The sequence below is a fragment of the Lipotes vexillifer genome, unplaced genomic scaffold (assembly GCF_000442215.2).
Source record: "Lipotes vexillifer unplaced genomic scaffold, Lipotes_vexillifer_v1.1 scaffold741, whole genome shotgun sequence".
NCBI classification, from domain to species: Eukaryota; Metazoa; Chordata; class Mammalia; order Artiodactyla; family Lipotidae; genus Lipotes; species Lipotes vexillifer.
In genome coordinates, this window is record NW_006796565.1 from 1,150,695 (window position 1) to 1,167,791 (window position 17,097).

At 43.0% G+C, this 17,097-nt stretch overlaps 1 protein-coding gene across 1 annotated transcript in view; it reads left to right on the forward strand.

Annotated features, from left to right (window-relative positions):
- Window positions 1–13,914: 13,914 nt before the first annotated feature.
- Window positions 13,915–17,097, forward strand: part of OAT (ornithine aminotransferase) — a 12,176-nt gene continuing 8,993 nt past the window's right edge. Inside the window, exon 1 of the mRNA XM_007468734.1 lies at window positions 13,915–14,147. Within this exon, the coding sequence (XP_007468796.1) occupies window positions 13,952–14,147 (196 nt within the window). The 5' untranslated portion in view covers window positions 13,915–13,951. The remainder of the gene's footprint in view (window positions 14,148–17,097) is intronic.

Below are 17,097 nucleotides of genomic sequence, written 5' to 3' on the forward strand. Positions count from 1 at the left end.
AGGAGAACCCAGGTCAAAAGAAAAGGGAAGGACCATATACCACTATTAAGGATGTGACAGCCACAAACACAAAGCATACTGGTAACTCAAATACCAGACTGGCATTGCTGTCTGTGACTTGACTTTCCAATATGTGAACAACTCTTGGCAGAATTCAGAGCAAAACAAAGTGTCTTCAACAAAGATGAAATGATTTTATAATATATTCTCATATATTTATTTAATAACATTTAACTTTGAAATTTAAAAAATCTTAAAATTACATTTATTTACGTCAACAATGTTAGGAGAAAAGTTTAAATTATTTTCAATTAATACATCAGGTTTTCTGTGGGAGTGGGAGTCATTGTTGTTGTTTTCTTTCTTTTTTAAAAAAATAGATGTGGTACATATATACAATGGAATATTACTCAGCCATAAAAAGGAACAAAATTGGGTCATTTGTAGAGATGTGGATGGATCTAGAGACTGTCACACAGAGTGAAATAAGTCAGAAAGAGAAAAACAAATATTGTATATTAACGCATATATGTGGAATCTAGAAAAACGGTACAGATGAACCAGTTTGCAGGGCACAAATAGAGACACAGATGTAGAGAACAAACGTATGGACACCAAGGGGGAAAAGCGGTGGTGGTGATGTGATGAATTGGGAGATTGGGATTGACATGTATACACTGATGTGTACAAAATTGATGACTAATAAGGACCTGCTGTATAAAAAATAAATAAAATTAAATTTAAAAAATAAATAAAATAAAAAATATTCTTGTGGCATGAGGGATCTAGTTCCCGGAGCAGGGATTGAACCCAGGCCCTTTGCATTGGGAGCATGAAGTCTTAACCACTGGACCACCAGGGAAGTCCTATTGTTGTTGTTTTCTATAGTCCAACTAAAAAGAGTCAAAATTAAAGTTTTCAAAAGAAAAGTAATAAAAGTTATCAAAGTTCACACTTAGTTGGCCTCCATGGAATCAATAAAAAAGAAAAATTGCAAAATACACTGAACTTCTTAGTATCTGAATAGATAAGGATGTAAATGTTTAGCTAATACTTGAGGTTTCTATTATTTTATTTTTAAATTAATGAGCAATGTATTTTCCAAATAAACGCTGCTGCTAATTCGCTACTTAATTCTTTGTCAAAAATTTTTACTTTAACTTTTTTTTATTCTTAGTTAAAATTCTTACTTCTGATTAAGTGTCAAACACAACACGTGATGGGGTGAACACTTGGCTTCTTGGCTGTCCCATCACCTAAGTCGCAACTGGCTGGGGCCCTTTACCTTGGAATCTTGGATTTCTCTGTCCTTAAAAGTGCTAGATTAGGTCTTTAAGACTCTTTAGCTCTGGGCTTCCCTGGTGGCACAGTGGTTAAGAATCTGCCTGCCAATGCAGTGAACACGGGTTCGAGCCCTGGTCCGGGAAGATCCCATATGCCGTTGAAGCAACTACGCCCGTGCGCCACAAGTACTGAGCCTGCGCTCTAGATGCCGCGAGCCACAACTACTGAAGCCCGCGCGCCTAGAGCCCGTGCTCCGCAACAAGAGAAGCCACCAAAACGAGAAGCCCGCACACCGCAATGAAGAGTAAGCCCCACTCTCTGCAACCAGAGAAAGCCCGCGTGCAGCAACGAAGACCCAACGCAGCCAAAAATAAATAAATACATTTATTTAAAAAAAAAACTCTTCAGCTCTATTTTGCACTTATATCTCTAATTCGTATCTTCAAAATAACTTACTTATTATGTCTGAGTATTGATAATTAGCTGACTTTTTAGCCGCGTGAATTGAGTCTCTTTTAAAATATTGCTACTGAGTTGATTTAAATAGCCTTCACCGAGTTGACCTGGTTCACCCAAATCCCTCTTCTGGTATTTTCTGTTCTCTTGCCCTGCTCAGGCTCCCAGGCATGCAGTAACCTCCATCTGCAGTCACTAACCCCAAAAACCCTCTCAGAGCCTCCCCTTCTGGACTCAGCTCTGTTCCCAATCTCATGCCTCACGCTAAGACTTGGTCCATCCCCTTTTCTTTAGCACATAACTTTATAAACTTATCAGGCCCAGGTGACAATCCTTCAGCGCTTGGACAAGTAGCAAGGTGTTAATGGACAATAATGGTTTGAAGTATCCTTTCAATCCAAGCTTCTGGGGTTTTGAATGGCTGTTATTATTCTAAGAGTGGGAAGGGCTTTGCCATCTAGGCTTTTAGAATCTCAGGACTGTAGGCCTGCCTCTACTCTGCCTCTAATTCCTGCCAAGGGGAATAAAGATGAGTTGGGGCAAGTGTAGAATAATAATTCCTACTAAAAGCAACATGGAGATGGGTTCTGGAAGGCTCTAAAAGTCCTGCAAGACATGCTGCAAGGTAGCTTCAAGAATTTATAGTCTGGGGACTTTCCCGGTGGCCCAGTGGTTAGACTCCACGCTTCCATTGCAGAGGCCATGGGTTGGATCCCTGGTTGAGGAACTAAGATCCTGCATGCCAGGTGGCATGGCCAAAAAAAAAAAAAAGAATTTATAGTCTGGGTGGGAAGATAAGACATAGACAGAGCTGGAAATATACAGTAGTCAAACAATGACTGCAGGCAGCTCTGTGACAGGTGGACAGGGAGTGCTGAGGGTGAGGGGGGACTCTTTTGACCTGGGGAGTCAGGGAAGGTATCATGTGGGGATAGATAGAAACTGCAGCTGGAGGTCTTAGGTGGAATCCAGCTATGGACGAGAGAAAATAAGTGCCCCTAGCAGGCATATCCTCGTAGCAGAACCAGTATTTTAACTGCACAATTTCTGTATTTCTGCCTATTGTCCCCAGTTCAGATTTAAGTTCAGAACATTTACCAGGTATATCCTTCTTTAACTTTCCTCACTATTTTGCTTACCCTGCTCCTGCCAGATCCCTGCCATTCTGGAGGTAAAGGAGGTTTACTCTCTTCCAGATTTTTTTTTTAAGATTTATTTTTTTGTTTTGGACCATTTTGAAAGTCTTTATTGAATTTGTTACAATACTGCTTCTGTATCATGTTTTGTTTTTTTGGCTGTGAGCCATGTGGGATCTTAGCTCCCTGACCAGGAATCGAACCCGCACCCTCTGCATTGGAAGGGGAAGTCTTAACCACTGGACCGCCAGGGAAGTCCCTCTCCTCCAGATTTAAATGCCTGCCTTGGCTCAGTGCAGCAACAGCAGGAGGCATGAGCTATGTATATTGCCAAGTCTTCTGTTGGAAGACATCTTTTAGGGTGAATATAATCTGGGGAAAAATGTTTCTTCTGCTGGGTAAAAATCACCAAACATCTTCTGAGTCTCATTACAAGACTTTCTCCTTGACGGTCAGTATGGATTTTCCTTTTTAATCATTTCAAGTCCACCTACACTTAGGCTATGCTAATGACAAGTAAAAACAAACTGGGCAATAGAGGAAGTGATGGAAAGCAAGAGGCTGGCATAATCCATAAATTGCTTTTCTGGTCACTGAATAATTGAGAGTTGCCTGTATAAGAAAATGAATTCTTTCCTTTTTTGTGTAGTTGCAGTTTTTCAGATGGTCAAAGTTGCAAGACTTCAGTTCACACCTGTTGAAGGAGCATTTCCTGAACTTCTCCCTCCTACTAAAGAGACCCACATACTCTTGCCTGATGTGAAACCCCTTGCAGGGTCAGGAATGTAGGCACTCAAGGAACATTTGTTGAATGAACTAAATAAACTAATTTAGGTGTTGGATATCTGTGATGGGGTCAGTCTTTATATCATCCAGTTTTATTGTTCCCATATAATTAGTAACTTGAATCTATAAGTAGTTTTAGAGGCTCAAAAATCTTTGTAATGTATGCTCTGTCTTTACATGTTTCTAGACTATAAATAAAATGCATACAAACAGAGCAGCTCTGATTCTCGTTTGAAAACAAGCTGCTTTCAAGTCTAGGTCTCCAAGGGCACATTGAGCTGAAAAACAACTGCTAGTTATTTTTCAACCAGCTAGAAAAACCATAAAGTATTTCATGCTGTCTGTACCTCCGTTTTTCTGATAAGAGAGAAGAGATAAAACCCAGACATTCTAAGCAGTTTCTGGCCTATGAAAAGGTTTTAGTTAAAGAGCACCTTATCTGTAAGTCCAAAAGGCATTGCAACACATTTTGATGTTACTCAGATCTTGGGTGTCATGTCCCCTTCATGAATTCAGAAGCACCTGTTCCTACTTGCCAAGGCCAAACTGGGGATTCCTGGGCTCTCCGTAAGTGTTCCAAGAGCTGGGCTTGGCTTGACACACCTGCCCAGCTTTGTAAGGCAGGACCATGGAGAAACAATTCCTCTCTGATCCTGTGAGCACAAGGACCTAACTTCCAAGAAATTAATCACATTGTATTCAGGGTTATGGAGGCACATGAAAAAACTAAAAGGCAAAGTCCTACTCTCAATGAGCTCTAGAGAGGGCATGGCCATAACAATCAGATTAATTGACCTTGGTCTAAGGCAGATGGAGCCACAGAGGACTGAATCCCTTTTGGTGTGTTGCTCTAGACATCTGTAGACATGGGCTCTGATGTTTACAGCTTGGCCTTGTGCCCACACATTTTCCAGTCCTTACCATATAGCTTTGACTTTCCTTTCTACTTGGCTAAGGCTTACCTTAGCTGGTTCTCTGTGTTGAATGAGTTCCATTTGTCCTCCTACCCCATCTACTCCCCACCCTTCCCTACCCTGCCTGCGTCCCAGGAGGCTGCCCTGCAGGGACTGCCCTCATAGGGCTCCTTAGGTCTCTGGCTTCCTAATGGGCTCAGTCCACAGAGAACCCTGGCAGGAGATGGGAGGTCAGGATCTTCCTCACCCCAGCTCCCGTTCCTGGAGGTCACTGATGACCATTGCTCAGGCAGGTGGCCTCTCCTTTCTTTTTGTCTTTGGGTTCTGGAAACAGCTCCCTTTTAGCCTAGGGTTGACAATGGTCTTCCCTGGTGTACTAGCCCTGGGTTACTTCTCTACCTCTTGTGGTTTACACTTAAATAATTCCTGTAACAAATACACCTCAATTTTCCATTTTGGAGTGTGCCAACTGTTTCCAGTTGGGACCCTGACTGATCAGGGCGGTCTAATGGAACACGGTGCTGATGTGCAGTCCTGTCCCCGCAGCTGTCTGTGACCACCCTCAGAGAAGGGGGGTGGCACACAGGACTGGGCTGCCCCTCACCTGTGGGATAACCCTGGGTAAGTCGTTTTCTCACTCCCAGCTCTGTTTCCAATATTTAACAAAAATGCTGTAGACTGGGGCTTCCCGGGTGGCGCAGTGGTTAAGAATCCATCTGCCAATGCAGCGGACACGGGTTCGAGCCCTGGTCCGGAAAGATCCCACATGCCGCGGAGCAACTCAGCCCATGCGCCACAACTACTGAGCCTGCGTGCCACAACTACTGAAGCCCACGTGCTTAGAGCCCGTGCTCCACAACAAGAGAAGCCACCGCAATGAGAAGCCTGTGTGCTCGCTGCAACTAGAGAAAGCCCATGAGCAGCAGTGAAGACCCAACACAGCCAAAAATAAATAGATTAAAAAAATAAAAAATAAATTTTAAATAAATAAAGTTACAAATTTTTTTTAATGGTGTAGACTTCATGGTGTCCAGGTCCCTTATGATTCTTTAAAAAAAAATAAATTTATTTATTTTTGGCTGCATTGGATCTTCAGGCAAGCAGGGGCTCCTCTTTGTTGCAGTGCCCACGGACTTCTCATTGCTGTGGAGCACGGGCTCAGTAGTTGTGGTATATGGGCTTAGTTGTTCCGAGGTAGGTGGGATCTTCCCTGACCAGGGTTTGAACCCATGTCCCTTGCATTGGCAGGCGATTCTTAACCACCGCCCCACCAGGGACGCCCTCTCTCATAATTCTAAGATGAGGTTATCCTGGCCTATCCATTCTCAGTTCTGCGTTTCTAACGGGTTGTGGAGGGTGACGCAGACAAACTTACAGTGTGTTGCCATCATTTCAGTATCTGCCAGCAACCACGAGGAGGTGGACAGTGCATTTTCCACTGCAGTGATGACTTATGCAGATGGCTTCAGAAGCGCAACAGCACTACAGCACACCAGGGTTCAAGAACATGGTGGGTGCGACTGTGCCTGGGGCCGGGATGGGCTGGCGCCGCACACACGTAAGGTTCGGCGAGGCAAAGGCCTGGGAGCGCGGCCGGGGAACGCAGGGCTGGAAGTCCAGCCTGCCGTCCAGCCCCGCGAGGCGGGGGCCCAACCAACGTTTCATCCCTTCGGACCTTGTTTTCCCGCCAACAAAGGGAGGGTAGTGAGCGACCGAAGGAAAAGCACTGGCTAGGCAGGCGCCCGAACGCAGTGAGCCCACGGCGGCCCGGAACAGCTCGGCCCTAAGGCGCGGGAGGGGCTCGAACCTGCGGTTCCAGTCGGAGTCTGGGATGCGCAGCGGCGGGGCGGAGGGCGGGCCCACGGCGATTGGTGCTCAGCCCTCCGCCGATAGCCAATAGGAAGCGAGGGCGTCCCGGGGGCGGGGCAGGAGCTTCATCTTAAGGTCTGTGACGCGTTGCCGTCGCGCAGTTGCTCAGTTGACGCCGCGTGTCCGGGGCTGGCTTCTGAGGTGTCGCCAGGTATCCGCGCAGGCGCCGCGGGGCTGGGGCTCGGGTGGGTCCCCGGTGCCCCGGGCCGCGGCATGTCGGGGGGCTGGCGTGGGCGGCTCCGGTCCCGGGTTCTGGGGGAGCCGGCTGAGGGGGCGTGCTGGGCCTTGACCGGCAGGCAGGCTCCGCCTCCGCAGTGGGTTTGCGCTGCCGGCGGTGGGCACCGGGATACCTGGGGTCGGAGAGCAGCCGGCCCGCACGCAATCCGGGCGGGCAGGGGCGCGGCGCATCCCGGCAGGGAGCAGCGGGCGAGGGAGGCAGAAAGAGAGGCTGTGGATGTGGCACCTCCGCCTGCCCGAGCGGGCGGAGCCGGGCCGGCCCCTCGGCGCGCGGCCCATGGGGGCGGGCGCTCTGCCCTCCCGGCCCGCAGTCCACGAACCCGTGCCGCGGCCCCAGGGGCCCCTGAGCCTCTCGGGCGCCTCCGGGTTTCCGGGGAGGAAGCCTTTAGGGCGCCGGCGCGTGGGACCGGGGCTATAGGCCCCGCGAGCACACTGGGTTCCTGACGTCGGCCAGGAGAGCGCATTTTGGACACGCGGGACTGCTCAGTAAACGGTGATTTTTTGCCTCCGGGGGCGGCGCCGACTATCGAGACTGGGTCCGAGCCCTTCCGGGCAGCTCCCTGGCCCTGCAGCCTACCTGCTCATCTCTCCCCTCCTCCAGCCTACCTTCTTTTCCCTTCCAGCCTTTGTCCAAATAAAAAAGTCAGAAGTAGAGCCTTACCTTACAGTAACTTGCAGGTTTAATTACATGGTGCCAGGGGATTGGGGTCAACAGGGCTTTCAGCACGAAGACTTCCTCCCTCGAGTTTCTTTGCCAACTGCTGAGCATGAATAAATTCTGGTTGATTTCATTGGGACACTTGTGCTCGGTGACCCACAGCCTTTTGTCACTGTATCTCTTCTTCTTGTTCAGTTTTACCTCTTTGATAAGGTGATAAATTAAGGCGGAAAAGACGGAGGAGTGACTTTGGAATGAAGTGGCTTTTAATAAATTACTGAATTCCAGGTTCTCAATTCTAAATCTTCGGATTTCTAAGAGTAAGAGTTTCTGTAGGTAAACTAGTTCTCTCAATTTGAATTTGGAGCTGTTCTTTAGGTATGTGATCCAAATTCTTCATCTTACTCATCTGAAAGAAACAATAGACTTCTTTCATTAAAATATCCTGGTACCGTCTTCAGAGAATCTAGTTCCTGAGTATGAAAAAGATCCAAGTGGGAAAGTAAAATCTTTTAATAAGGACAAGATTTAAACAATAAAGCTTGTTTTGGGTTTGCAGTTTTTCCATGGTGTTCAAGATAAGTTTTGAATCTGCTCCCCAAAAAACCCAGTATAACTTTAAAAAAAAAAAGTTATTTATTTATTTTTGGCTGCATTGGGTCTTTGTTGCTGCACACCGGCTTTCTCTAGTTGCGGCGAGCAGGGGCTACTCTTCATTGTGGTGTGCAGGCTTCTCATTTCGGTGGCTTCTCTTGTTGCGGAGCACGGGCTCTAGGTGCGCGGGCTTCAGTAGTTGTGGCACACGGGCTCAGTAGTTGTGGCATGCAGGCTCTAGAACACAGGCCCAGTAGCTGTGGCGCACGGGCTTAGTTGCCCCGCGGCATGTGGGATCTTCCCGGACCAGGGAGCGAACCCGTGTCCCCTGCATCGGCAGGAGGATTCTTAACCACTGTGCCACCAGGGAAGTCCCAAACCCAGTATAACTTTGAATGGTAAAAATTCTTGAAAAGACTTTTTTTTCCTCAAAGAGACTGTATTCGTATTACCACCCCCACTCTCTGCCTTTATTACAGTTACTTGTGGGCATATTTTATGCCCTTTCCTGAGTTCCTGGGGATGGGTGAACTCTACATTTAAAAATAGTGATGAGTGGATTTTGGAGGTGTGTGGAGGGAATGATCTAATGGAGCCAATCCTTTTTCAGTAGTAATACGTAAGGTGTTTGCCAGTGGCGCACTTGAGCTGACTTTGAGCCAGATTATGTGGAAAAAAAAAAAAAAAAAAAAAGGCCAAAAAACTTTTGTTGGAAGAACTTTCCAAAAAAGACTGTACTTTTGAATGGTTGCATCAAGAAAGGTAAATATTTGACAAATGTAGTAAAACCAAATTTATTCCTCAAGTGGAATATTTTAAGTGGCTTTTTTGATGAATTTAATGCTGGTTTTTCTTTTAGAGTGATTTTAAAGAATAGTATTTCATAAGCGTATGCTAAATTAACTCTTCAGAATGCAGCGTCTTATGGAATTCTGTTTTAGGTATGTTCTAATATAGATAGGATGGATTAGATTGGCCAATAGTAGCTTGAAGGAGGACCTTGTTAATTGTATTACTGAAAACATTCAGTGTTAAAATTTTTGCTGTCAGTAACAATTTGTCCTCTTCTCCAGGACCTGAGTGTGGGCCTAAGTTAAATGCATAGCCTGGAGTGAAATGATCTAATGAAGTGAACTCCTGATGGAAAGATCATTCTTGTTGACATCATGCTAGCCTCCTGTTAGAGTTGGACTCAGCTCTGTCTGCTATAGGAGTGGGTGATTTCATCATCTCTCTGGATGGCCTTGCTATTTGTCACTGCCTTGACTCCCTCGCAAGTCCTAAGTCTGTTTAGGGATGACCTCGTTTATTTGACAGACAAGGAATCCCCAAACCTGGGCTAGGTTCTGGGGATGCAAAGTGAATTTTAAGACATAGTTACTGTCCTTTTAAGGAGCCTAGTAGGATTCTAGTAAGGGGACAGGTGTGAAAACAAGAGTCCTGAAGTGTTAGGACCTGTGACAAAAATCTGTGCAAGGGTCCTGGGAGCCTTCAGAAGGTCTAATGTGGTAAATTCCCTAGGGAAGGGTGAAAAGCTAATGTGTATAGTATTTATGCATAGAAAAAAGTTAAAAGTTAATGGTTACCTCCTAAATATGGAACTGCAGGTCATTTTCTTGTGTTTCTAATTTCTTTTTCAATAGAAAAATTTTTTTAGAAGAACAAAAGCTGCAGTTTAAAAAAGAAACCCTGGCACTTTTTTTTTTTTTAATTGCAGAAATTGGCTAATTCCCTTATGAATTTAAGAGGGAACTAACTGAGTGGCTCTTTTGTGCTAAGTTTGGTGCTTTAAAACAATCTCATTTAATCCTCAGTAATGGCCTTGAATGGCTTCAACTTCATTTTGCAAATGGGGACATTGAAGCTAAAAAAAAAATTGACAAAATCATCCAAATAGTTACTCTTAATAGCCTCAGCTAGAATTTACATCCTAGTCTCCAAACGCTGAGGAGCTTACGCTCTCCTCTCCTGGTTTTCCAGGCCTTTCTGGAAGGGGAAGTTGTTGAAGTTGGCTGGTTTAAGCCCTCCTTAATTCTGTTCTAGTATTTCTTGTGTTGTGCCAGGCACAGTAACTTGAACCCAGAAGGTTTTTGAATAGAAATGTGCCTACAGGGCCCTAGTGCATCTGATGGATCGGACCACAGGACCCCTCCAATTAAATATTCAGAGTTCACCTTAAAAACCTTCATTAAACACGAGTATTAGTAATGTTTTGGATGTTACTCTTTTGTTAGTAAGTTGTAGTTATATATATATATTTTTAAAAAATTTATTTAAATTTGTTTTATTTCTGGCTGCGTTGGGTCTTCGTTGCTCTGCGCGGGCTTTCTCTAGTTGCGACGAGTGGGGGCTACTCTTCTATGCTGTACGCGTTCTTCTCTTTACAGTGGCTTCTCTTGTTGCAGAGCACGGGCTCCAGGCATGCGGGCTTCAGTAGTTGTGGCACGTGGGCTCAGCAGTTGTGGCTCATGGGCTCTTAGAGTGCAGGCTCAGTAGCTGTGGTGCGCAGGCTCGGTAGTTGTGGCTCGCGGGCTCTAGAGCGCAGGCTCAGTAGTTGTGGCGCACGGGCCCGGTGGCTCCGCTCCGCGGCATGTGGGATCCTCCCAGACCAGGGCTCGAACCTGTGTACCCTGCATTGGCAGGCGGATTCTCAACCATTGCGCCACCAGGGAAGTCCACACTGTAGTTATATTTTAATAAGACTGCCTGAACTCAGCATATAAATGGATATGTTGTCCCATTTCTTTTGCAAATGAGCTGAGCAAATGGGTGAAATGAAAATGTTGAATTTAGATAATTTCAAAGATTCCTTCCTTTCACTCACAATATTGTGTCAACCTGTTAATTAACTTAGAAGATGCTGTTTCGAGAGTTTTTAGTATTTTTTTAATACCTCTCTCTTTTTTAATTAAAAAAATTTTTTTTTAGTGCCTCTCTGCCAGGTTCTAAGGAAGTCACAGAACTATAGACCCTGATAGCAAAATCATAGAGAATAGTTTTTATTTTAGAATTTGACCCTGCCCCCTAGAAAGAGAGGACTTTTAAGACCTAATTGCTGTAATCCATCCAGGCTGCACTTCCAGGGGTAGTGATTTATGCCTTTCTTTTAACTACCACCAGCTGAGCTGTCCTGGCCACCTTCACAATCTGTTTTCTCAAAGCTTCTCAAAACTCTTTTTCTCCTACTTTGGTTTTCTTTTTTTGCTAAGCTTTCTCTTTGTCTAATGTGACAACCTAGGCAGACCTTCAGTTTCATTTTTAATAACTTTTTCTGATAATAAATGATTCTTTTATTGAATATAGTTGATTTACAATGTTGTGTGATTATAAATGTAATTCTTGATCATTAGGAAACATGGAAAATATAGAACAGTAGAAAGATAACCACAGTGAACTTCCTTGTGTATAGTATTTTTTGTAGAGTTGAACATGATTTTATTTTCTTCACTTTAACATATCCTAAAACATCTCTCCGTGTCATTGAAAACTAATGATTTTAAATGACAGTATATTATGTATGTGATTATGTTGAGCCATTCTCATATAGTTGAGCATCTTTTATTGAGGAATGTTTTGCTACGTTCCTGAGTGTTTCTTTAGGATAGAATCTTGAGAGTGAAATTAGTGGTCTTAGAGCACAGACTTTTCTAAGGCTTTTATTATGGTTACAGTTCTTTGCAGAAAGTGTTTCAGTTTAAAGTATATCTAAGTAGCTCTGTGTATTATTGCTAATTTGATCAAGGCAAAAATTAATGTGTTGTTTTGACTTTTTAGTTGGTCAAACAGAGCATTAATTCTAACTGAGTCTCAAGAAATAGTTAAAATCAGTGTTTTAGACGGAGTATTTTGGGGAAGTTCTGTGCAGTGTAAGTAGAATTTTGGCATTTTTGCTAGCGGCCATCTCCAGTGTAATGATTCTTACGTAACTTTTTTGTTGTTAATACATAATTCTTTGAAGTAAAATCTGGTGGAAATTAGGGACCTTCTCCTTCAAAAAATGCACTTACGCATATAATTCTGCATTTTATTTCAGTAGTCATTGGACCCTCTGAAGACCGTCCCTGGATCTCGGGCTAAAAATCTGTATTCTAATCTGAACTGTGTGAAGAAGGGCTAGCTGGTGAGTCTTGGTAAACCAGAGTGCTGGATTTTGTGTAGCGGATTCCTGAACATACTGGATTTACTGGGTAATGCCAAGTTGAAAGGGAAGCAAGCCAAACTCCCAAGTATTAGGTTTTGCTAATTGGGCAGCTCAGACTGAGTGCTGGGAGCGATTGCGTGGTCTGACGTGTCATTAATAGAGTTCCGTTGAAACATGAGTTAAGTAGTCTTTTTAAAAAATAAGTACAGACATATTAAGTATGCCTAGTGTTTGGCAACTTTCCGCTCACCTTGAATGTATCTTTAGAAAACATTGCCCCCTCCCCCGACATGATCGCTCTGTATTTTCCCCTGTTTCCTTGCTGTTTTTGTTCTGTGGCTCAGTCTCTGCTTCATGGCTTATCGTGACTATTAATGGTTGTGCAGCCCTGTGAAGCAGCGTGGGGAGGGCTGGTTCTAGGGCCGGTGCTGGTGGGATGAGAGAAGCTATGAAGCTGAAATAATATGTAAATAGATTTGAATAAATGCCAGTTTGCTCAGTGATATTTAGGATTTATTACTAAACTTTTTAGCTCATTGTACCAACAGTTTGATGTTCTCTAGCTCCTAATTGCCTTTTTCTCATTTAAATAGTTGCTTTTGTGGTGCAGTTTTTTCTGGGGATTAATTTTATAGAAACAGCCATCCTAGCAGAGTAGATGGTTTCTCGTGGGAGTTGTACCTTTTCATCTCATACGTTTTGTTTTGTTTTTGGTCTGTTTTACTTACTGTAAAAGCTCTTCAAAGGCTATTTGTTATAAATGAAAAAACTTTTTTCCCCATCTTTTTACCTTTCACCTTTGTTTATGATAATTTTGACCTATAGAAGTTTTAGATAATTGTGGCTGAATAACTGATTTTTACCTTTTGTAGTTTCTGTCTTTAAACTTAAAAAGCCTTTCCCATCCCCCAAGAAATCACTTTTTCCTCCGCACCCTTATTGTTTTTGCTTTAGGATGGTCCTGTTATCTTTGTAGAAACCAAATTCTTCCCTAATTTCCTCACTCTTTACACAAGGGCCAAGTAGATATGCAAAGTAGTTCTCAGTCCCTCTGTCGCCTCCCCCATGACTACCCCCTGGGCAGCCGGCTTCTCTGATTTGGTCTCTTCCCCTTGGCTCTAATCTGTGATCCAGCTGAGAGTCTTACACCCCCGCATAAATAGCTTTTGAATGGTTGTTCAGCTCTTTAGGCCCTGTGCTGTTCAGCCTTGCCTGACTGCCTCAGAGAGCATCAGGTGGTACTGAAGGGTGTTCGTGAAAAGTAAAAGCCCTTCTGCTTTTTATTCTTATTGCTGTTCTCTTAGACTTCTAGCCCCGAGCACTTTGTGCACATCCCACTTGTTGGGGTTTAATGTCAGTGTTCATATACTTGTTCCCTTTGTTGGCCTTCAGGCTCCCCAAAGGCAGAGGTTGTCTTAGTTCTCTTTTTTGTTTTTTCATATTGTTTTAGTTTTTTAATTAAAAATTTAAATACAATTTTTTTTTTTGCGGTACGCGGGCCTCTCACTGTCGTGGCCTCTCCCGTTGGCGGAGCACAGGCTCCGGACGCGCAGGCGCAGCGGCCATGGCTCACGGGCCCAGCCGCTCCGCGGCATGTGGGATCTTCCCGGACCGGGGCACGAACCCATGTCCCATGCATCGGCAGGCGGACTCTCAACCACTGCACCACCAGGCAAGCCCTACATACAATTTTTAAAGGTTACTTTTCATTTACAGTTATCACCTTAGTTAGTTCTCTCTTTATTTTTCTGATTCTTTGGTAAATGTTGAACACATAGTTCACGGGTTGACATCTGTCTGCTCTGGGAAGGTTCTTATTCTCTACACCTTCTCTTTTCTTTGGACAGGTTGGTGATATTCCTACTTGAAGGACATCATGTTTTCCAAACTAGCACGTTTGCAGACTGTTGCTGTCCTTCGTGGATTTCATTCTTCAGTGGCTTCTGCTACATCTGTTGCAACTAAAAAAACAGTCCAAGGCCCTCCATCCTCTGATTACATTTTTGAACGGGAATCTAAATATGGTGCCCACAACTACCACCCTTTACCTGTAGCCCTGGAGAGAGGGAAAGGTATGTTCCAACCCTTCCCACCCCCGCCCCTTTTACTTGCTTTACATTTTTGTAAAAGTTGCTTTTATATTTTCTCACTATATATTTTTCCAGATGCATTTAATTTCTATATTGCAGATACGATTAATTCAACATTTTTGAGTGTCTGTTGCTTGCTGTGTTAGGTACTGTGGGGACTACAAAGTCATGATGGACCTTGCCAGGAGGGAATGTATGATACATAAATAAAGTACTGTAATATTGCTGTCATTTTTTCCTTTAACTTTTATTTTGGCATAACTTTAAACTTAAAACTGCAACATCAGTATCTAAATTTCTCTTTTACTCTTCACCCAGATTTCCCAAGCGCTAACAGTTTTACCACATTTGCTTAATCTTCTTTTTCTCTCCAGACACACATACACAATACATTTTTTTTCCTGAACTTGTTTGAGAGGAAGTTGCAGACATGATGCCTCCTTACCCCTAAATACTTAGTGTGCCTTTCCCGAAATACAAGGACTTTCTCTTACATAACAAAGTGTAAGTATCAAAATCAGGAAATTAACATTGACACAGCACTATTCTCTAATCTACAGCCCTGAGCTGCATTTCACTTGTTGTCCTGAGTAGCAAAAGAAAATCTCAGATCGTGGGATGCATTCAGTTTTCAGGTCTGTTTAGTCTAATCCAGAACAATTCCTCAGTCTTTGTCTTCTTGACCTTGATATTTTTGAAGAGTACAGGTCAATAATTTTTTGTATAAACCTCAATTTGGGGTTGACTGGTAAGGTAGTGTCTGCCAGGCTTCTCCATTGTAAAGTTCTGTTTTTCCCTTTTAAATGTCTTGTGGAGACATGATTTGAGACTGCAAATATCCTGTTACTCATCAAATTTTTGCTCCCACTTTTAGCATCCATTAATGATTCTTACCTGAATAAATGATTACTGATTGTTGCCAAATGGTGATTTAATCCACATTTTGAAATAACAACCATAGCCAAATAAAGCCAAAGTTTATTACTTAGCTTTTGGCCAGAAGATGATGCATAAGAGTATTAAACATTTTAATCATTTGCCTGTATTTTTTTATTTGGGACCAGTACTGTAGTGTAGATAAAGCTCCTTCTGAACAAATGAAAATCTAGGTTTATATATTACAAAATTGGAAGCAGTTTGGTTTGCAAAAGTATTCTTTACTTACAGTAGCGGAGTGCGCTCTAGAATCTGACTGCCTGGATTCGAGTCCTGGTTGCATGTGTGCCAGCTGGGGCTAGTTATAATCTAAGCATCTACTCTGTACTATAGGGATGGTAACACTCATAGGGGGTTTTTGATGAGATAAGGGACAAAAGCACCTACCACAGTATGTTAAGTACATGGTAAAAATTAGGTGTTAAGCCCCTAATACATTTTAATATCTATGATCAGCTTAAAAAAATTGTTGTAAAATGTACATGACATAAAATTCACCATTTTAACTATGCAGTTCAGTGGCATTAAGTACATTTACAGTGTTGTATAACTATCACCTCTAGCTCGTTCTAGAAGTTTTTTTATTATCCCAAAAGGAAACCCCATACACATTAAACAGTCCCTCCCCATTCCTTCCTTCCCCTAGAACCTGGCAGCTGCTAATCTGTTCTCTGTTTCTATAGATTTGCCTGTTCTGGATATTTCATATGAATGGAATCACAATATGTGGCCTCTTGTGTCTGGCTGCTTTCACTTAGCACAATGTTTCCAAGGTTCATCCATGTTGTAGCATGTGCGTCAGTACTTCATTGCTATTTATGGTTGAATTATATTCATTTTATGGATACGCCACATGTTTGTCCATTCATCAGTTGATGAATGTTTGGGTTATTTCCACCCTTTGGCTCTTTCGATTACTGCTGCTGTGAGCATTGGTGTACACATTTCTGTTTGAACCCCTATCTTCCACTTCTTTTTTCTTCCCCTTCTTCCTAGGAGTGGGAATCCTGGGTCATATGGTAGCTTATGTTTAACTTGTTGAGGAACCACCAAACTGTTTTCAACAGCTCTTGCACCATTTACATTCCAACTAGTGATATATGAGAGTTTCAATTTCTCCACATCCTTGTCAATTCTTGTTTTCCTTTTTAAGAAAATAACCATCCTAGTGGGCGTAAAATGCTATCATTGTGGTTTTGGTTTGCATTTCTCTAATGACTAATGATATTCAGCATCTTTTCATGTGCTTGTTGGTCATTTGTATATCTTCTTTGGAGAGATGTCCATTCCAGTTCTTGGCCCATTTTTTAATTGGGTTGTTTGTCTTGTTGAGTTGTAGGAGTTCTGGATACTAGGTCCTTATTAGATAGATATATGATTTGGAAATATTTTTTCCCATTCTGTTGGTTTTTACAGTCAACCAATTGATTTTTATGTTATGCATAACTTCTTCCTTTAAATTCCAGCTTTAAATTCCAAACGTCAGTTTTCCAGGAATCAAGGTTCCAGTTTTCCAGGAATAAAAGTTTCACTCCAGACTTATAAAATCTCTTCTTGTTATGCGGGGTTTTTTTAAAATGGTGTTTTTTTGTTTTTATATTTATTTATTTAATTAATTTATTTGGTTGCACTGGGTCTTTGTTGCGGCAGGCGGGCTCCTTAGTTGCAGCTCGCCGGCTTACTTAGTTGTGGCATGGGAACTCTTAATTGTGGCATGCGTGTGGGATCAAGTTCCCTGACCAGGGATTGAGCCCCGGCCCCCTGCATTGGGAGCTCGGAGTCTTAACCACTGTGCCACCAGGGAAGTTCCTTGTTATGCTGTTTCTGTTAAATGTGTAACTTGAAGCTGGACAGATAAAATATAATTCCTTATAAACCAAAGTTTATTATGCTTGAGCTAAAACATGCACAATTCTATGTTAACTAAAGGTTCATATGTAGGTATTCAGAGGGCTGGCTAGCAGTCTTAGTCTTTTTTTTTTTTTTTTTTTTTTCC